The sequence below is a fragment of the Rutidosis leptorrhynchoides genome, chromosome 4 (assembly GCF_046630445.1).
Source record: "Rutidosis leptorrhynchoides isolate AG116_Rl617_1_P2 chromosome 4, CSIRO_AGI_Rlap_v1, whole genome shotgun sequence".
NCBI classification, from domain to species: domain Eukaryota; kingdom Viridiplantae; phylum Streptophyta; class Magnoliopsida; order Asterales; family Asteraceae; genus Rutidosis; species Rutidosis leptorrhynchoides.
Genome location: NC_092336.1, coordinates 65,588,761 through 65,611,655, shown reverse-complemented (window position 1 = coordinate 65,611,655; position 22,895 = coordinate 65,588,761). Strand labels below are relative to the sequence as shown.

The 22,895-nt window shown below is 35.8% G+C and overlaps 1 protein-coding gene across 1 annotated transcript; it reads right to left on the bottom strand.

Moving 5' to 3' along the window:
• Positions 1-3,452: 3,452 nt before the first annotated feature.
• Positions 3,453-21,565, bottom strand: LOC139840695 (uncharacterized). The gene is made up of 4 exons (XM_071830944.1): positions 20,968-21,565; positions 20,218-20,911; positions 11,882-11,924; positions 3,453-4,061 (listed from the first exon to the last, which is right to left on the bottom strand). Exons 1-4 carry the CDS (start codon positions 21,563-21,565, stop codon positions 3,453-3,455), a joined length of 1,944 nt encoding a protein of 647 aa, XP_071687045.1.
• Positions 21,566-22,895: the final 1,330 nt, after the last annotated feature.

Genomic DNA, 22,895 nt, shown 5'->3' with positions numbered 1-22,895 from the left:
AAAGGTCCCTGTGGTGTTGATTAAATTACGTCGCTAGTCCCTAACTCTTAAAAATTATATGCTTCGTCCCTGTGGCTTTAAGTTCAAACGGCGGTGGTCCCTGTGGTTTTGGTTAAATTACGTCGCTAGTACCTAACTCTTGTAAATTAGATTCTTCGTCCCTGTGGTTTTAAGTTCAAATGACGGTGGTCCGTGTGGTCTATAATAACACAATAAATAGATCACTTTACAAAAATATATTTTTTTAAAAAGGGTGAGTCGGATAATTATATTATACTATCGATTTATGATTTATTCACCTTGGAAAAAAGGTAAACCAGGACCATGATTACCACAAAATTGCTGATCTAACCATGGGTTAGGTACTGTTTGATGTGTCTGACCACCATAGTTACTACTATGAGCCAAAACCGGGTCAACCCGAATGGGACCCGTACCTCTGTTTCTTGAACTTCTATGACCCGCTGCAGGATCCATAACCAACGATGGACCATCCATTATCGATCCATCCGTATTCATAGGTATGGAAACCCGGATAAAAGTAATTTAATCAAGACCACAAGGACCGCCGCCGTAATTTAATCAAGACGACAAGGACCACCGCCATTTGGACTTAAAATCACAGGGATGAAACATATTATTTTCTAGAGTTAAGGACTAGCGACGTAATTTAACCAAGACCACAGGGACCACCGCCGTTTGGACTTAAAACCACATGGACGAAGCATATAATTTTTAAGAGTTAGGGACTAGCGACGTAATTTAACCAAGACCACAGGGACCATCAGTGTAATTAACTCATAAACAAAATTACTAACAACGAAGGACGAGATCTATTGTGAGAACTAACCTCGGAACTACATTGCAAAGAGATAGAAGAAGGGAATAGAAATAAATGACGGGGATATATATTACAGATTAAAAAGTTGGAAAATTTAAAGGAGTTTGAAAGATTTGAGAACCTGAAAATGGAGCGAACCTCGAATTTTATAGCACCATTTTTTTCATTTATTTTTTTATATTATGATAGCACCTAATATATTTTTTATAAACACATAACAAGTTAAGGAGCCCTGGCTTCACAGCAGAACTCCAAAGCAGGTTCTAATGATAAATAGAGTGTTTGAAAAAAAAAATCAACGTGTATAAAAGGTGGACTCAACTATTTAGCGTTTTTAAAAAATCATTCGTTTTGCGAGTAGTTAGTTGCGTTGTGTTCGTAAAATTATTTCGGGTTGAACGGTATTGTTGGAAAATTTTAACTCGCGACGAGCTAGAAGATATGGTCCATTGAAAATTTGGGTGAAATTTATTTAAGATTTTTTGTGAGAATTTTGGTTTAACATTTTGCCCCCTGATTGAGGGACCGATTTGTATTTTGACCAAAGTTGAAGGGTCATTTTGAAAAATCGAATTTTAGTATTAAAATAGTGCTATGAATAGTAAAAACATAGTTTCTATTGAATATATTTTTTATAATAGCATATGGGTCGGGTTAAAACGCAAAAATGATTTTTACAGTAAAAACTTTTTTTCACCAATCAATTCACTCCAAATACCCCATTTGACTTACTGAAATTAGAAAATATAAATATTAAACATGATATTGGTGTACGTCATGCCTATAAAAACAACATATTCTCAAGTCTAAACCAGTAAGAATTGAATTGAAAAACGTGACACGAAAAGACACGGCCAAATTATCGATCCTTGAAGATAATTGGTCCATGAACTAATCATGACTATCATCATTAGATCTCTGACCTTGTTACACTGGTTTGAGGATGTTTGACCCTATTCTTTAATCAATTGACGCTTATAACAATCAAAGATAAAAGTTAAACGTGACTTTGTGGTATGTTTCTGATAAGACATTGTTAAACTCTAACGTTTTTATATTAACCTTTACTTCAATGCATTTAGCGTCGTCATGTTTCTCGCTAATTTTTGTCGAGATGTGATGTATTGGATCCCACTTTTTAGCAGGAATCATAAAATTGCTAGATGGCCGCCTTTTTTCATGAGTGTTGTAGACAAAAAACCTTCTCCCTTTGAAGTGTGTCGTGTTAAAGTTGTTAACTAAACCATCGATGTCACTTAGTCCACCGAGTCTAATGAAACCAAACTTTTTCACACTATCCAAATGTTTTATGGTAAAGTAGACGTCCTTTATATCACCGTACAATTAAATACGCCAAAGTTCAGCCAGCTTCCAACTTTTTATTGGAACATCACATTTATTAAACTCGCTAGCAAGAAGCTAGAAACGGGGAAACAACCAATGATTACAAAGGATCAATGTGTCGTACAAATTACAACACATGATAAGTTTACCTCTATATTTGATTCAACGAAAAGAAAAATTACAAATGTTATCAAATAAACTATTCTTCTTCGGACGGGTACCATCAAAAAACACTTCATTTCTAAATCTCCAAATGCACCAAAGTAAAGCCTCAACAATCGCCAAAAGTTTATCCTTCATAGCCGCAGCCGTTGACCATCCTTCAAACCAAAGGATGATATATGAAGGACGGTATATGAATACTAGTGATGAGAGGTACAAAATAGCCTAGAAGTTTTGGAGTTTATGCGAAGAAGACACACCAACTTTATTTTGTTTATTTTTTTACTGTACTATTTACTTTGGAAGTTGCAAGAAATATTTTTATAGATTTGTCACACTGCTAATGTACGGAGTATTTTACAAGGTGCTTGATTTATTATCTAATACAGAACTTATCAAAACAAATCTTGTATAATGAAACTTAGGTTGCGTTATTAAATGATAAATTGTTAAAAATCTATACTCCGTATAATTTAAAGGATTGAATTTAATTACGAAGACGGTAACATTTTTAATTATGAATTTAATTATGAACAGTTTGAATGGTGTTAACTTAACATATCTACCTTTAACTTGAATAAATAAAAGAATATAATTGTTTGAGAAGAGTTCTATATATATAATTTGAGAAATTTTGAGGGCGTTGTTAAAAGAAATGGATGTGCTAAAAGTTCAACACATATTTTTTATGTTAGTTCATAATCATTTATTATTCACAAATTACAAATGAACGCGCATTATCATTTAATGATAAATCATTTTATTAAGGTCACTCCCTATCGTAACTAAACTATTTATCCTCTTAACATGCCACGTCAGCGCCACATCAGCACTCAAATCATATAACTAATTCATAAAATCCTATAACTAAACACTGCCTATCATGACTAAAACATCTTTCTCTTAACTGCCACGTCATTAATTTATTTCTTTTATATTTATTTTAAATTCTAAATGACATAAAAATATTAATAAATATACAACTAATCACATTTTTTAAACAACACTTTTATTAATTAAACACAAATACGGTTACATTTTTTTTTTATAAAAAAAGACAAATAAATAAAACATACAACAATAATATAAAATGAGAAGTACTAAATTATGCATTTCGAGCACGGAGATTATTCGGTAGCGTCCAAATGTGTTCAATTAGATCGTTTCGTAGTGAATGATGAACAACCCGATCACGCAACTCTTTAGCCATACGTTCGCGTGTTTCAACCCTCTCCCTCCACGAACGTTGTGGTCGGTTGCGACCATTTCCAAGATAATCTTCTTCCAAATTACATAGATTGCGTCCGTTATCTTCGGTAATCATATTGTGTAGTATCACACATGTGTACATGATTCTACGTATTTTGTTTACACTATATGGTCGTGCAGGATTTTTAAGAATGGCCCAACGACCTTGGAGAACACCAAATGCACGTTCCACGTCTTTTCTTGCAGCTTCTTGAAACTTTTTAAACTTGACATTCTTTGGCTCAACTGGACATTTAAAGGACTTAACAAGTGTCGCCCATTCCGGATAAATCCCGTCCGCGAGGTAATAACCTTTGTTGTAAGTAACACCGTTAACAATGAATGGTGCAATTGGAGCTGTATCTTCTAGTAACTCATTGAACAAATCCGATTGATTTAATACATTTATATCATTGTTTGAACCAGCGGGACCAAAATAAGCGTGCCAAATCCATAGTGTAACATCCTGTTTTGGTTCAGCACGTGGGACGCCGTCCAAATGCTTGGGACGCCGTCCAAGTTCAAAAGGCTGGACGCCGTCCAGATTATTGGGACGCCGTCCAGAACAACTGGCGGGCCAGCTGTTGGTTTTTGATATTTTAAGAAGGGTATTTTGGTACTTTCACAATGGAACGAGTTTAAGGCCTTTAGATCAGTTTTGGTGGAGTCATTACTCCACTTACACCAACCTCATCTTCTTCACTTCATTATAGAGAGAGAGAGTGATTCCTAGAGTGAGAGAGCTCAAGCAAAGGAGGAAGAAGTTATTTTCGGGTCTTAGCTCGCGTTGTAAGGTTGTTCATCTAGTCGCTAGCTACACGGTGATAGTGGTGGTATGTCCTAATCTCCATTTCCCTACTTAATTAGTGTTAAATGGTTAGGGTTTGGGTTAGGGTTGAACATAAAACCCATATGTGGTGATTTTGGGGATTTTGGGTAAAGATGGTTCATGTAAGACTAAAGAGTTACTAACCTAGGGTTTCAAAGTCATAATTGGTGTTAATGAGTCTTAACGGTTTAATAAATCACTAGCTCACTTGTGTTGTTAGTGAAAAGTGTTGTTAGGGTTCATAGTTGACTTGAAATGGGTCAAATGGGTGAGTTTGACCTAGCGGGTTAAATTGGGAATGAAAACACCCTAGTTATGCGTTGTTGGAAGTCTTAGAACCTTAATCACTAGCTTTTAGTGATTAGTTGGGGGAATTGGACCTTGAGTTGGTGATTTTAGGGCAAATGGGTCATAAATACCCATTTGGGCCATAAATGCACTAGTTAGACTAGTTGGTGGAAAGTCCAATTTGTTATGTTTATTAATTGAGAGTTAATTGTGTTAGGTGACTCGCTTTGAAGAATTCAAATTGTTATTGGAAATCTCGCCTAGACGACAAGGTGAGTGGAATGATTATACATGTGTGTATATAATGTATCTATTTGTAGGGCGGGGGTTGGGGCCGGGTATACGTGTCTATACCACCGAGAGTTAGTGATATATTTCGTTGTACACTAACGATGGACATTTCGTTGTCCAAATTGCCCAAGAGTTAGTGATATGTTTCGTTGTACACTAACGATTGCTTGAACGGATATTTCGTTGTCCGTGTCGCCTAGGGGTTAGTGATATATATCGTTGTACACTAACGGTTGTTACGAACACCGATGGGAAATTCGAAGTACCATTCCCTTGTGTTATTGGTTAACCATAATTACACGTTGTGTTGTAGTATATATATATATATATATATATATATATGCTATTGATGTGCTAGCTTGTGATCTTGAAGAGTTTAGAGTTATACTTGCGATGGTATGCTTGTAAATTGCTAGCGTGTATGAGGTATTTGTGTAAGTGCTTGCAAGTAGGTGTATTATATATGTATATGTATAATTGTTGCATTCACTAAGCGTAAGCTTACCCTCTCGTTGTTTACCTTTTTAGGATTTGGCTTGGATAAAGGAAAAGGTATTCGCTTGGACTAGTGGCACCTCGGGGGTTTTAGCTTTATGGAAAGTTCGGCCAAGATTTGGGTAGTTTAACCCCAAACACCATGCTCTAGGTGTCGTTTGGTATTTAAACTTTTGTGGTCGAAACTTATATTTTTGAACGAAATTGTAAAACGGGTTGTTGTGGGCCCGGTGATGTAAACTTGGTTTTTATTGTGGGAATCTCTTAGTTTTACATATATTGATGTGATGTGATAATTGGTTTCGCTGAAAAGTGTCGGGAGTCGGGTTTTTCGCACACGAGTAAAGGCAAACTGATCAGTAGGTTTTAGTTCATTGGGACGCCGTCCCAAATCCTTGGACGCCGTCCCAGTTTTAAGTGCTGGACGCCGTCCCGATTTCTGGACGCCGTCCAGATGGGCAGTCACAGAAATTTTTTTTTTTTTGTGTCGTGTTTTTGTTATAATGAGGGTTGGGTTGTTACAAGTGGTATCAGAGCATGGTCTAAGGGATTTAGGTGACTTGAGATAGGCGCCTAGACTTAGACTTTTGTGTTGTGGAATTATATGCGGGACTTGTAGGACTACGGGTCGGTGCGGCGTTTGATTAGTTCTTTGATGCATAGGTGGACTAACTATGTTATATTACGATGTTACTAATCGTGTGTTATTGTTTTGAACATCGAGCAAGATGATTGTGATACGTTTGAGCATGGCACGGCATGTGAGCAAAATAGTGAGTCGCGACCACTATTACGGTTGCAAGTCAAGTCAAGCAAGGATGTGTGACAAGTATTGAGCTAGATGTGGTGTGTGTGCGGTCATATGCATAGGTATATATGTGTATAAATTCGTTGGTGATGCCTAATCCGTTTTTAATCTTTAGAATGAAGACGAGAAACGGAACGGATACAAATGGCGATGGTGGTCCTTCTCATACGGAGGAAGCGGACGAAATGACCACTAAGATAGAGGCCGCTCTAGAAAACTATGTTTCGGTATTCTCTCGGAAGGTTAAACAAATATTCGAAGAGTCGGTTTCAGAACAAATTGTCGATATGATTCAAGAACGGATGACTAATGCCGTTAAAGAAGAAGTTGAAAGGAGGTTCCCCAGACCTCAAAATGTGGGCGAGTTGGAGTTTAGCTATAAGAACTTCTTAGCAACTAAGCCTCCTCACTTTCAAGGGGATCCCGACCCCATGAAGAGTGCGGCTTGGATTTCTGATATTGAAGGTTGTTTTCGCACGACCGAGTGCCCCCCCTCCCCCGAAAAGAAAACAAGGCTTGCTACTAGTTTGTTAAGGGGTCATGCTAAAGATTGGCTCGATAGCAAGATTGATATGGTGGGTGATGCGGCTTTTGTAGGGTTATCTTGGGTGGATTTCAAGAAGGAGTTTTTCCTTGAGTATCGTACGCAAGCGGATCTTTCCAAATTGCGCAACGAGTTAAGGAACATGCGTCAAGGGTCTTTGGACCTAAACGCTCTCAAAACCAATTTTCTCGCCAAGGCGCGTTTTTGCCCCGAGTATGTAGGGAATGATCAATTGTTAATGGAAGACTTTCATGAGACCCTTAGAGATGATTTGAAGGGTAAGATTAGTATTGGTCATGTTGAGACTTTTGCTAAGCTTTTGGCGGTGGCGAAAGGGTTTGAAGCGCAAGCTCCGGTTCCGATTTCGGTGGTTAGTTATGGGTCGAGTAAGAGAAAATTTAGGGCATCTAATTACTCCAACAAGAAAAGCAAGGGTGTATCCGAAAGTGTTGGTAGTGTGAATAAAGGTGCTCCTAGTGTTCACGTGACCACGTGTTACAATTGTGGGCAAAAAGGTCACTACTCTCGTGATTGTCCAAAACCGCGTACTAATGTGATCACGTGTTTTAATTGTCAACAAGAAGGGCACCGAAAGTCGGAGTGTCCCGAACTCCGAAATGACCAAGTTAAGAGAATAGAAAAGGCGGCGGGGTCGGCAAGGGGACGTAATTATTTGATGACCAATGATGAAGCTAAGCAATCCAATGAAGTCGTCTCAGGTACTTTCATGGTTAACTCTAATTCGGCGAGGATTCTATTTGATAGCGGTGCAAATTTGTCGTTTGTGTCTCCAAAATTTGTGCCTAAACTTAATAAACCGTTAGCTAAGTTAAGTCGTCCGGTAGAAGTCGAAATAGCGGATGGCAAGACGGTGCTAGTGGTTGATGTGTGTAAAAATTGTAATGTTGTGTTTGGTGCCGAAAACTTTAAAATTGACCTCATCCCGATGACTTTGGGTGATTTCGACATTGTTGTTGGTATGGATTGGCTCGATCATAATAGAGCCGATATTGCATGCCATGAAAAGTCTATTTGTGTGAAGACCCCAAGTGGGAGAGAGTTAATCATTCATGGTGATAAACGTAGAAGACTTGTACCGGTATGCACTTTTGCACGGGCACGTCGTTTCCTTGTTAGTGGTAGCATGGCTTTCCTTGCCCATGTTGTTGATACTCGTGATGAGCCACCACCCATTCGTGAAATTCTGGTGGTAAGTGAATTTGAATATGTTTTTCCGGATGATTTACCGGGTGTTCCGGTGGAAAGACAAGTTGAATTTCGCATTGAGTTGGTTCCGGGAGCTACTCCTATTGCTAAAACTCCTTATCGTTTAGCACCGACGGAAATGCAAGAATTGTTGAATCAAATTCAAGAGTTACTTGAGAAGGGTTTTATTCGACCGAGTGCTTCGCCATGGGGTGCTCCGGTTTTATTCGTGAAAAAGAAGGATGGAAGTATGCGGATGTGTATCGACTATCGGGAGTTAAATAAAGTGACGATCAAAAATCGTTATTCGTTGCCTAGGATTGACGATTTATTCGACCAACTTCAAGGCGCGACGTACTTCTCTAAAATTGACCTACGGTCCGGCTATCATCAAATACGGGTCCGTGAGGAAGATATCGAGAAAACGGCCTTTCGTACTCGTTATGGGCATTTTGAATTTGTGGTTATGCCTTTTGGTCTTACGAATGCACCGGCGGCATTCATGGATCTTATGAACCGAGTGTGCCAACCTATGTTGGACAAGTCGGTAATTGTGTTCATTGACGATATTCTTGTCTATTCTAAGAGCATGACGGAACATGAACACCACTTGTGCGAAGTATTGAAGACGTTGAGAAAAGAGAAGTTGTACGCTAAATTCTCAAAATGTGAATTTTGGCTAAGGGAGGTTCAATTCCTTGGCCATATTGTGAACAAGGATGGTATTCAAGTGGATCCGGGGAAGATAGAGACGGTGAAGGATTGGGGACGACCGACTACGCCTACGGAAATCCGAAGTTTTCTCGAATTGGCCGGTTATTATCGTCGATTTATCCAAGACTTTTCAAAGATTGCTTCTCCATTAACTAAGTTGACAAGGAAGAATACGAGATTCAATTGGGAGAACGAACAAGAAATCGCTTTTCAATTGTTGAAAGAGAAATTGTGTAAAGCTCCGGTCTTAGTATTGCCGGAAGGTGTAGATGATATGACGGTCTATTGTGATGCTTCTTTGAATGGGCTCGGGTGTGTTCTAATGCAACGAGGTAAAGTCATCGCTTACGCCTCTTTCCAATTAAAGGAACATGAAAAGAGATACCCGACTCATGATCTCGAATTAGCGGCGGTGGTCTATGCTTTGAAAATTTGGCGCCATTACTTGTATGGTGTCAAGTGTACGATTTATTCGGATCACAAGAGTTTGAAACATCTTTTTGATCAACGGGATTTGAATTATCGTCAACGTAGATGGATGGATGTGGTGAAGGATTATGATTGTGTACTTTATCATCCGGGCAAAGCGAATGTGGTCGCAGATGCGTTAAGCCGAAAGAGTCACCACCCGACGTTACGATTGGGATTGTTACGTATGATTATTACTAACGATTTTCTTGAAAAACTTGGTGTGATTCAAATAGAGGCTTACGTTCACAACAAGCATGCGGAACGAATTGTGGGGCAATCGGAATTCATTACGATGGGTTCGCGTGGTTTATTGTCTTTTCAAGAAAGAGTGTGGGTACCTAAGATGGGTGATTTCCAAAAGGTGCTTCTTGATGAGGCACACAAGTCTAAGTATTCCATACATCCGGGGGCGACAAAGATGTACCATGATTTGAAGAAAGATTATTGGTGGCCGGGCATGAAACGCGACGTTGTTAAGTATGTTGAGCAATGCGTCACGTGTTTGCAAGTTAAAGTCGAACACCAAAGGCTGTATGGTAAGTTGCAACCGCTAGAAATTCCGATGTGGAAGTGGGTGCATATTACCATGGATTTTATTACCAAGTTGCCGAAAACGGCAAGAACCCAATTTGACATTATTTGGGTGATTGTCGATAGATTGACGAAGAGTGTGTTGTTTTTTCCTATTAAAGAAGCAATTTCGTCGGAGGCGCTCGTGAAGATGTTCATTAAGGAAGTGATATCGAGACATGGCGTTCCCGCGTCTATTGTTTCGGATCGGGACACGCGTTTTACTTCTCGATTTTGGAAGAAGTTTCATGAAGACATGGGTACTAGGGTGAATATGAGTACGGCGTATCATCCTCAAACGGATGGTCAAACCGAACGTACGAATAAAACATTGGAGGATATGTTACATGCGTGTATTATTGATTTTGGCGGTAGTTGGGACAAACATTTGCCATTGGTGGAATTCTCGTACAATAATAGTTTTCACTCTAGTATTGGAATGCCACCATATGAGATGTTATACGGTAGGAGGTTTCGAACCCCAATTTGTTGGGGTGATGTGGGTCAAAGGGAAGTCGGGAGCACCGACTTGGTATTGGAGACAAATAGCAAAATCGATATGATTCGGGCTCGTTTAAAGGCGGCGCAAGATAGACAAAAGTCTTATGTCGATAAACGTAGGCGACCGATCGAGTTTCAAGAAGGTGACATGGTGATGCTTAAGGTTTCACCGTGGAAAGGTATTATTTAGTTTCGAAAACGGGAAAAGTTAGCTCCTCGGTTTATTGGGCCATTTAAGATTTTGGCTCGTATTGGTGAAGTTGCTTATCGGTTGGAATTATCCGAAGAGCTCGCGGGGATCCATAATACATTTCATGTTTCCCATCTCCATAAGTGTCTTGCGGATGATTCTTCATGGATGCCACTAGATGAGATCGAGTTAAACAACAAGTTGGAGTATGTCGAAGAGCCGATTGCTATACTTGATGAAAAGGTGAAAATGTTGCGTAACAAAGAGGTAAGAACTTTTAAAGTCCAATGGCGTCATAGTAAAGGTTCCGAGCTTACGTGGGAACCCGAAGAGTTTGTGTTGGTTTATCTTCCTGCGTGTCATGCGGCGTGGATTGCGAGGACGCAATCCGGTTCAAGTGGGGGAGAGTTGTAACATCCTATTTTGGTTCAGCACGTGGGACACCGTCCAAATGCTTGGGATGCCATCCAAGTTCAAAAGGCTGGACGCCGTCCAGATTATTGGGACGCTGTCCAGAACAACTGGCGGACCAGCTGTTGGTTTTTGATATTTTAAGAAGGGTATTTTGGTACTTTCACAATGGAACGAGTTTAAGGCCTTTAGATCAGTTTTGGTGGAGTCATTACTCCACTTACACCAACCTCATCTTCTTCACTTCATTATAGAGAGAGAGAGTGATTCCTAGAGTGAGAGAGCTCAAGCAAAGGAGGAAGAAGTTATTTTCGGGTCTTAGCTCGTGTTGTAAGGTTGTTCATCTAGTCGCTAGCTACACGGTGATAGCGTGTATGAGGTATTTGTGTAAGTGCTTGCAAGTAGGTGTATTATATATGTATATGTATAATTGTTGCATTCACTAAGCGTAAGCTTACCCTCTCGTTGTTTACCTTTTTAGAATCCGGCTTGGATAAAGGAAAAGGTATTCGCTTGGACTAGTGGCACCTCAGGGGTTTTAGCTTTATGGAAAGTTCGGCCAAGATTTGGGTAGTTTAACCCCAAACACCATGCTCTAGGTGTCGTTTGGTATTTAAACTTTTGTGGTCGAAACTTATATTTTTGAACGAAATTGTAAAACGGGTCGTTGTGGGCCCGGTGATGTAAACTTGGTTTTTATTGTGGGAATCTCTTAGTTTTACATATATTGATGTGATGTGATAATTGGTTTCGCTGAAAAGTGTCGGGAGTCGGTTTTTTCGCACACGAGTAAAGGCAAACTGATCAGTAGGTTTTAGTTCATTGGGACGACGTCCCAAATCCTTGGACGTCGTCCCAGTTTTAAGTGCTGGACGCCCTCCCGATTTCTGGACGCCGTCCAGATGGGCAGTCACAGAAATATTTTTTTTTGTGTCGTGTTTTTGTTATAATGAGGGTAGGGTTGTTACACACAGATCGTATGAGGCAACCGCTTCAAGCATTATTGTTGGGTGTCTGATAGTGCTCCAAATGAACATATATTTAGTAGCAATATCCTTCCGATATGTAAAGTTTTCAGTTGCAATTGTTCCATTTTCAAGTAATATCCGTTTATATTAAATAAGTGCGAAGAAAAAACCGTCCAAAAAGCTCAAATGTACAAGATACAATCCAAGTGGTTCAATTTATTGATAAGAAACGTCTAGAAATGACAAGAATACAAGTTGCGGAACGCAAAGTACAAAATATTAAATTATACGAAAAGACGTTCGAAAATCCGGAACCGGGACCTGAGCCAACTATCAACGCCCGACGCAACGGACTAAAAATTATGAGTCAACTATGCACAAGAATATAATATAATATTTAAATAATTATTATATAAATTATTTATATATTATATATATTTAAATAAAATGTCGACAAGCAAATGGCCAAAAATTGGTGAGCTGGCCCTGAGAACTCCGCACTCGCGGAGCTGTGAAGGCTTAAACCTCCGCACTCGCGGAGCTGCCAAAATCAGAAATGTCCTATAAATGCAACGAGCTTCTGCCGAGTTTTACACACAAAAAAATAAATAAATAATACTCCCTCTGTAATAATAATATATATATATATAATATATATAGTATAGGTTAGTTTTATATTAGTTAGTTTGGGTTATGTTAAGGTTATTTTACGGGTTTTGAAGTCGAAATTCTGTCCGTGTAACACTACGCGATAAATAATCAATGTAAGTTATGTTCTCCTTTTTAAATTAATGTCTCGTAACTAAGTTATTATTATGCTTATTTAATACCGAAGTAATCGTGATGTTGGGCTAAAATATTAAAATTGGGTAATTGGGCTTTGTACCATAATTGGGGTTTGGACAAAAGAACGACACTTGTGGAAATTAGACTATGGGCTATTAATGGGCTTTATATTTGTTTAATTAAATGATAGTTTATTATTTTTAATATAAAGATTTACAATTGGACGTACCTATAAATAACCACATACACTCGATCGGACACGATGGGTGGGATATTTATATGTACGAATAATCGTTCATTTAACCGGAAACGGGAATGGATTAATAGTTAATAGACTTATTAAAACAGGGGTGAATTATGTACAAGGACACTTGGCGTAATTGTTAACAAAGTATTAAAACCTTGGGTTACACGCAGTCGATATCCTGGTGTAATTATTAAACAAAGTATTAAGACCTTGTTACAGTTTAAGTCCCCAATTAGTTGGAATATTTAACTTCGGGTATAAGGATAATTTGACGAGGACACTCGCACTTTATATTTATGACTGATGGACTGTTATGGACAAAAATCAGACGGACATATTGAATAATCCAGGACAAAGAACAATTAACCCATGGGAATAAACTAAAATCAACACGTCAAACATCATGATTACGGAAGTTTAAATAAGCATAATTCTTTTATTTCATATATAATTCCTTTATTTTCATATTTAATTGCACTTCTAATTATTGCACTTTTATTTATTATCATTGTATTTAATTGCACTTTTAATTATCGCATTTTTTAATTATCGCAATTTTATTTCATCGCACTTTTATTTATTGCAATTTCATTATCGTTATTTATTTTACGCTTTAAATTATGTCTTTTATTTATTTAATATTTTACATTAGGTTTTAACTGCGACTAAAGTTTTAAAAATCGACAAACCGGTCATTAAACGGTAAAACCCCCCCTTTATAATAATAATATTACTTATATATATATATATATTTGTATTTTTATAAATTAAAACTAATATAGCGTTAAGCTTTGTTTAAAATATTTCCCTGTGGAACGAACCGGACTTACTAAAAACTACACTACTGTACGATTAGGTACACTGCCTATAAGTGTTGTAGCAAGGTTTAGGTATATCCATTCTATAAATAAATAAATATCTTGTGCAAAATTGTATCATATTTAATAGTATTTTGTTGTAAAAATATAGCTATTTCCTAGTACGCCTCGCATAACATCAAGTATTTTTGGAGCCGCTGCCGGGGAAGTTAAACGCCGAAAGCGCAACGCTAAAAATAAAAAAAATAAAAAAAGTTTTTATAAAAGTTTTTGTTAAGTTCTTTTTATAAAAATATAAGTTTTAAAAATAATAAAAATATAAAAATACAAAAAGAAAAAAAAATAATATATTTATATTTTTAAGAGTTTATAATATTTATAAAGTAAATAAGTATTTTTATTTTAGTTTTAAAATTAAATTTTTATTTAAGTTATATTTATATTTTTTTATATTTTATAAAACAGAAAACAGAAAAAGTAAAAAAAAATAAAAATAAAAAGAAAATTCTGAACCTGCATAAAAATCGAACCTTTCTCAGCTGAAACTGAACCCTCCGCGACTCGCGAAGTTTTTGAACTGGGACTAACCGCACTCGCGGAGGTCCTCTGACAGGTCAAACATAGTACGCATTAATTATAGTTTAGGGTTTTTTTAATAATAATAATTATTATTAACCCTAATTAGGTTTTAAATATTTAATTAATTTGTTTTAGTTTTAATTAATTTGTTTATTAAGTTTTAATTAGTTTTATTAATATATAAAATTAATACTTTTATAAATAATTATATAAAAATAATATTTTTATAAAAATAGGTAATTTTATCATTTTTTGTCTCTTTTTATAATTTGTATATTTTAAATATTTGTATATTTATCGTTCGTAATTAGTTTTAAACTTAGTTTTTGCTGTAGAATTTTTATATTTCTATATTTTTAGGCTTTGCCGTAAAATCCCTTAAGTGCTTTTTCTTTAGATTAAGATTTAGGAACTTTAGAATTTTGCGCCACCGTTTATAGATTTTAGTGCCAATTTAAGTAATTGTCGTTTTCCGAATAAAATTGCATTTACCTTTAGACCTTTAGGCGCAACTTTTTAGATTTAGTTTTTAGACTTTTAAGTTTCGACGTTTTTCTTTCTTATTTTTATTTTTCGACGTTTTTCGACGCACTCTTTTTCTTTCTTATTTCTCGACGCTCTAGTTTTTAGGAATTAGAATTTTTTATATTTCTCCTCTAAAATTACAAAACTAAAAATTATTTTAAGCGGTTAAATTGATAGACATCCAAATATTCTGCTTTGTAGTAATAGTTGAATTTGTTAGTGGCTGAGTTGTGAGCTTCCGATTTAAAGGGTTCTGGCTCCCTGCTGCATCTATTGGCTATTCGAAACGTGGGCAAAAGCAGAAAAGTCTATTAATTTGATAACTTATATAATTTTTATTTTTATAACTAATAGGATAATTAAGTAAATGCACCACATTGTAGCTAAAATTTGGTAATAAGCGCATTATGGAAAATCTCGAAAATATTTTGGAAACTCTTTATGAAATACGAAATCAATACTCTCAAACGGGTGTTGATGACAATTCGTTCGGTCAATCTTGGATCACGAATGACGAAACAATAACTGGTTGTGAAATCTGTGGAGATTATCACTCAACATGGGAATGTTAGTATTACGTTCCTATGGAAAATTATGCACCCATGGAACCTGAATGGAATGATTATAAGGAATACAATTCTAATTGGGATTATTTCCAAGAATATATCCAAACTCAACAACCAGAAGACGAGGAAAATTATGTGCCTGAAAATTCTTTAGATTATATGAAAATCAAACTCGAAGAACTTGATGCTCAAAATGAACAAATGAAAGAGTTTGTAAATCGGCAAGCTGAAACTCTATCAGACTACACACCTGTTGATCTGAGGAGTCATGTACAAGAAAATCTCATATCATCGAATTTTGTTGAATTCAAGAGCTCCGAAATCACCAACTATCCCGATGATACTTTTTATTCAGCTTTACCAATTCCACAACATATCGACACATTAGCCTCTACCGACGAAATCATCGATCCAATAATGGATGAAGAAGAAGTAAGGGTGACAAATTGGTACTCTTGGGAAAATGATAACATTGAAAACTTTACCCTCGAGACCAAAGTGGTGGGACCGATAAGTACCGTTAATGAAAAAGAATCTGCTTCGATCCCGAAATTCACCATTCCACAACCTTCTAACCCAATATTCTCAATAGACAAGTCATCTACTAAAGATGAACTACGAGCTGTAATAGATAATGACACCTCAGATTTCACCCAATTGGGTAATAGAGGTGAAAACTTCGATCCCGAGAATAAACGAAAGGAAATGTTAGGAATTGTCCACCCTATAGAAATATGTATGTCGGTGTATATCGATCCATTTGACCAAGAACCAGAAAAGAGACGTATCCATTTACTAAAAGCTACACTTAAAAAAGAATTAAGTAGTGACGATCGGGTGGTTCTAAACTTTAAACCCATTGATATATTATACACCACCCGAGATGTAAATAACTGGCTCACTATTCTAATTCGTGGAACTTATTCTACCTAATTCACATGTTGTCAGCTAAGTGTGGGTAAGTCTAACCCCACTTAACGTTAAATTAGGGGTTCGGGTTAGTGCATAACTCGTTAATAAACATGCATGATGAGTAAGGGTAAAAGACGCATTTTCAAAAATTAGCAAACAGTTCAGAAAAGCAACCATTCTTGAAGAAAAACATGTGTGATAAAACAAGAAGGAATGAACGATGCCATCTATCATTCGATGAGCTTTGTAATTACAAACTAGGTATTTTCAATCACTTTTCTACACTAATCACCCTCATGAATTTATAATTAGAGTCTGATTTCATGGAAATGAGGGCATTGCATGATCTCAAGTGTGGGGAAGGGTTATAAATTCTCTCGGGTTTATACTTGGCTTATTTTCTAAATATTGTGAAAATTTTAAAATTTTTCAACTAAATGAATTCAAAATCATGTTTATACATATTTATGAACGATAAAACTAGGTGTTAATGCCGAAATTATTGTTACCTCGGAAAGGACATAAATTGAGAAACAACTAAAACGCTTGAATTTATTTATTAAGATATAAAAAGACGCATGAAAAAATCCAAGTGTGGGGAGAATGTACCAAGTTATTCAATTAAAAACTATCTATCACATGTTTCTGTAAAGTTATTGCAGGTGCTTTTGTTTTGGACAAAATTAACTGTTTTACCCGATTTATTGTAATATATTTGAAAGAAAGATGGATCTACACGATGAATCAATTCCATCATTAAAAGGAAGTAAAGTCTTCCGAAAAAGAAACGCGCTTCTTGATTTAGGTCATGAAGTTGTCATCCAGACCTGCTGTAGGTTGACGAAAAATCTAGAAAAGTCATCTCCAAAATCAGCAGGAAATCTACGGACCTCAGCATCAAACAGGGTCGCCATGTGGTCAGACTTATCCTAACCATGAGAGGATCTGTCTCGTAAAATGGGGAGGGCGCCGTGCAAATTAGCTTGATAAGACTAATGAATCAGACCCCCAGAAAAGGATAATCTCCTTAAAGATTAAAAATCAGCTTTTAAGCCTGATATTACTCAATCCTTGAGATTGACTTTAAAGATTGAGAATTACAAACTCATGGAATTCAATGATATCTAAACTCGAGCTTGAACGAGAAAATATTTTGATCAAAATTAAAACCGATTTGTTTTCTGAAAACATATTTTCAATGCGTTCATTACCATTGAACGTAAAATCCTAGAAATTCACCTGGAATTCATTAGGTCACCTGAACCAATTCGGGTGTCAACCGTAAGAACAGTGGTTGCATAGCATGGTCAAAGACAGGACCTTGTGCCAGATCGAAAAACTATAGGGTGAGCTTTACTATTGCTCCTACAAAGGATAGTAATTGCATCCGATACGTTATAGACCATAATTAAAAGCATGTTAGGGGACATTGCCTTAACAGTTGCTTGTTCAACGCTTTCCTTTACAACTGGACGGTCTTTTACCGAAAGGTAATATACGGAGCAAGTATACTGGACGTGTTGCTTTCCCAATACAAGGTTAGCAAGTGGGTGACACAAAACCTTAAGTTTTGAGCTAAAATTTTCAAATCTGAAACCCACCAAACCCACAAAAACATTTTGCAAACACCGGTAAAGGGTTATTCCGGAAAACTTATCTAGGATAAAAGCTAGATTTAATTTTCAAAAAGATCAAATGTTTTCATAAAGATCCAATTTCCTAAAGGATCTAAATTTTTATAGTCATGTGGGACTGTAAACCACATCGTTACTATCATTGTTTACACCGCCGTATCAAAATCATTAATGTATAAAGTGTGAAGAATAAAGAAGTGATTCGTGTGATTTAATTTCAATTTCTGTATTGCTTGAGGACAAGCAACATTCAAATGTGGGGATATTTGATAGTGCTCCAAATGAACATATATTTAGTAGCAATATCCTTTCGATATGTAAAGTTTTCAGTTGCAATTGTTCCATTTTCAAGTAATATCCGTTTATATTAAATAAGTGCGAAGACAAAAGGCGAAAACGAAGATTCTAAGACAAAACCGTCCAAAAAGCTCAAATGTACAAAATAAAATCCAAGTGGTTCAATTTATTGATAAGAAACGTCTAAAAATGACAAGAGTACAAGTTGCGGAACGCAAAGTACAAGATATTAAATTATACGAAAAGACGTTCGAAAATCCGGAACCGGGACCTGAGCCAACTATCAACGCCTGACGCAACGGACTAAAAATTATGAGTCAACTATGCACAAGAATATAATATAATATTTAAATAATTATTATATAAATTATTTATATATTATATATATTTAAATAAAACGTCGACAAGCAAATGGCCAAAAATTGGTGAGCTGGCCCAGGGAACTCTGCACTCGCGGAGCTGTGAAGGCTTAAACCTCCGCACTCGCGGAGCTGCCAAAATCAGAAATGTCCTATAAATGCAACGAGCTTCTGCCGAGTTTTACACACAAAAAAATAAATAAATAATACTCCCTCTGTAATAATAATATATATATATAATATATATATAGTATAGGTTAGTTTTATATTAGTTAGTTTGGGTTATGTTAAGGTTTTTTTACGGGTTTTGAAGTCGAAATTCTGTCCGTGTAACACTACGCGATAAATAATCAATGTAAGTTATGTTCTCCTTTTTAAATTAATGTCTCGTAACTAAGTTATTATTATGCTTATTTAATACCGAAGTAATCGTGATGTTGGGCTAAAATATTAAAATTGGGTAATTGGGCTTTGTACCATAATTGGGGTTTGGACAAAAGAACGACACTTGTGGAAATTAGACTATGGGCTATTAATGGGCTTTATATTTGTTTAATTAAATGATAGTTTGTTAATTTAATATAAATATTTACAATTAGACGTACCTATAAATAATAACATACACTCGATCGGACACGATGGGTGGGATATTTATATGTACGAATAATCGTTCATTTAACCGGAAACGGAAATGGATTAATAGTTAATAGACTTATTAAAACAGGGGTGAATTATGTACAAGGACACTTGGCGTAATTGTTAACAAAGTATTAAAACCTTGGGTTACACGCAGTCGATATCCTGGTGTAATTCTTAAATAAAGTATTAAGACCTTGTTACAGTTTAAGTCCCCAATTAGTTGGAATATTTAACTTCGGGTATAAGGATAATTTGACGAGGACACTCGCACTTTATATTTATGACTGATGGACTGTTATGGACAAAAACCAGATGGACATATTGAATAATCCAGGACAAAGAACAATTAACCCATGGGAATAAACTAAAATCAACACGTCAAACATCATGATTACGGAAGTTTAAATAAGCATAATTCTTTTATTTCATATATAATTCCTTTATTTTCATATTTAATTGCACTTCTAATTATTGCACTTTTATTTATTGTCATTGTATTTAATTGCACTTTTAATTATCGCACTTTTTAATTATCGCACTTTTATTTCATCGCACTTTTATTTATTGCAATTTCATTATCGTTATTTATTTTACGCTTTAAATTAAGTCTTTTATTTATTTAATATTTTACATTAGGTTTTAACTGCGACTAAAGTTTTAAAAATCGACAAACCGGTCATTAAACGGTAAAAACCCCCTTTATAATAATAATATTACTTATATATATATTTGTATTTTTATAAATTAAAACTAATATAGCGTTAAGCTTTGTTTAAAAGATTTCCCTGTGGAACGAACCGGACTTACTAAAAACTACACTACTGTACGATTAGGTACACTGCCTATAAGTGTTGTAGCAAGGTTTAGGTATATCCATTCTATAAATAAATAAATATCTTGTGTAAAATTGTATCATATTTAATAGTATTTTGTTGTAAAAATATAGCTATTTCCTAGTACGCCTCGCATAACATCAGTGTCCATGGTCACCCCTTGTATATTGGCCTTTCCATGCTATTGGACAATTTTTCCATGCCCAGTGCATACAATCGATGCTACCGAGCATTCCCGAAAAACCATGCAACTGGGCATGTGCATGATACAAACGTTGGATGTCATAGTAGTTTGGTTTTCGCAAATACTCGTGTGATAATAGATGAAAAACACATTTACAAAAATTATCCAAACAATCATATGACGTTTGTTGTCCCATATGTAAATACTCATCAAATAGGTCAGGTGCGCAACCATACGCCAATTGACGTATAGCAGATGTGCATTTTTGATAAATATTAAAGCCAGGTTTTCCGGTGGCATCGTGTCGTTGATGGAAAAAATGAAAATACTTAGGAAGTGGTTCTTGAGAGTAAGATAATATACCATTACATATACGAAGAAATAGAGCTCGGCTCATTCTGTATCGATTTCTGAAGTAATCTCCAGGAAAAACTGGAGACTCCGAAAAATAGTCATTCCATAATCGTTGGGCCGTTTCTTTACGATCTCTATTTAAATGCCTCCGTGAAATCTTTGGCCTTATAGAACTCTCCGCTTCTTCTTCTTCATCATCACTATCCTCTAAACTTACAAGGTTTAAATATAACGTTTGCGGATTTAACGCTACTACATCGTTAAGCATCTCAAAATCTGAATCATACTCGGTATCGCCTTCCATATTAAATATAAATGTAGAGTGAGATATAAATTTGAGTTGTAGAATGAACTCGGTATCGCCTTCCAAAAAGATGCGCTTGTTTGCGAATTTCCAATGATCGGATTTTGGGTAGCATCAACCCAACGTTCGGCTAAAACTTTCTCTTCATAAGCGGACCACGGTGTACGCGTTATCCCTCTTTGACTTATTCTAGACTTTTTCTCGACCACTTTTTCTTTTCCTTTATTTTTTATTCTTGAACTTTCTTGTTGAGTTTCTGGAATAACTTCATCAACATTTTCGGTTTCACTATTCGGATATATGTTGGCTTCGTTAGGTGGAGTTTCAACTTCAACATATTGTGTTTCGTTCATTGGTCGTTGTGGATAACACATTTGTTGATATGGTGTTTGTGGAAATGGTGGTTGTGAATAATACGGTTGATGGAATGGTTGTTGAAATGATGTTTGTGGATAATACGGTTGTTGAAATGGTGGTCCTTGTGGGTAGTAGTGTTGTTGTAACGGTGGTTGACTAGCCGGTGACGAACTACTCCCTTGATGCGCGGAAGAAGAATTGGCGGGTGACATTGCCATTGAGTTATTAAACAAAGCATTCATAAAATCTTGACCCGGTGACGAATTAGGTTGTGTAGGGTGTTTAGACATTTTGCAGTGAAGATGTAGTGTTTGTATTGACGGAGCTTTGTTGATATAGTGTTTGTGTAGTGAAGTGTTTATATATAATGTATAAAAAAGTTGCTTGGCATATAGTCAAAGGAAAAAGCTTATGTAAAATGCACATCAACCAGTACGTTTGGCATATAGTTTCAAATGTGATTGAAAAAAGCTTCTCCAAAATACATCACTTTTCAGCAACCTGCACATTTGGAATATATTCAGCAACCTCCAAAATACTACAGTACAAAATTGATTCAATTGTGCTTGGCACTTTTTCATAAAATGGGACCCACATTTTGTTTATAACTTTCGCCAAATCCATGGTGGAAGTGGGTAACTAAGACGGGTAACTAATCCATGCATATGGTTCATTACGGGTAATGACGGATAACTAGCGGGTAACTAGCGGGTAATGAACCATAGGGTGTGGTCTAAGAGGTAAGCAAATAAAACTTTAAACTTGTAAATGCTTGCAATATTCTAATAATAAAATAAATAAATAAAGTATTGATCGAGTTATTTAAAAAATAATAATAATAATAATAATAACAATAATAATAATAATAATAATAATAATAATAAGAAGAAGAAAAATACTCTGAATTCAATGCAATGAAAATTTCTGTAGCATATTAAATCATACCCTCTGGGTTCCATGTGAATTGAATGAGATGCCAAGATATTTTATGTGTACTGGTAATATTAGAAACTTAAATACGTAGTAATAACTTACGATATATGCATGAAAATATATGAGACCTTGATCATAATTTCAAAAGTCCTACTTCTGTTATTATTAAGGGATTATTATTATTATATTGCTATTGTTTAAATAATATGAAAAAATAGAGGCTATTATGTAGGTAGTAAAAACATTAAAACAGGTAATCTCAGTAATTAAACATAGTTTCAAGGCTTACATTTAAACATTTTCCGTTGAATAATCCTAAGAACGTGAAGATCTCACTTGTAAAGAATCATATAAATATTGATTTTATTTTAATTTTATTTATTCGCCTTGCAATAATCCTAGAGTTGCGAATACTCGATAATTTTGTACTTTATGTTGGTGCAACCAAAATGAAAAGTGGCATGTCTGTCAGAACTCATATGCAATTTCATTATTTTGTCTATGAATGAATGAAAATGAAAATTTTGTATTTGCGTTTTTATTAAAAGATCTAGTCTTAGAAAGGGTTTTTATGTCACTACTATACTGGCCCATGACACCTGTTTGGAACTTTCAAAAGCAATATTTGTACTTTTCGGTTCTTTTTCGTAAAAGGTAGTGTATATTGTTATTATATATTCTCCTAAC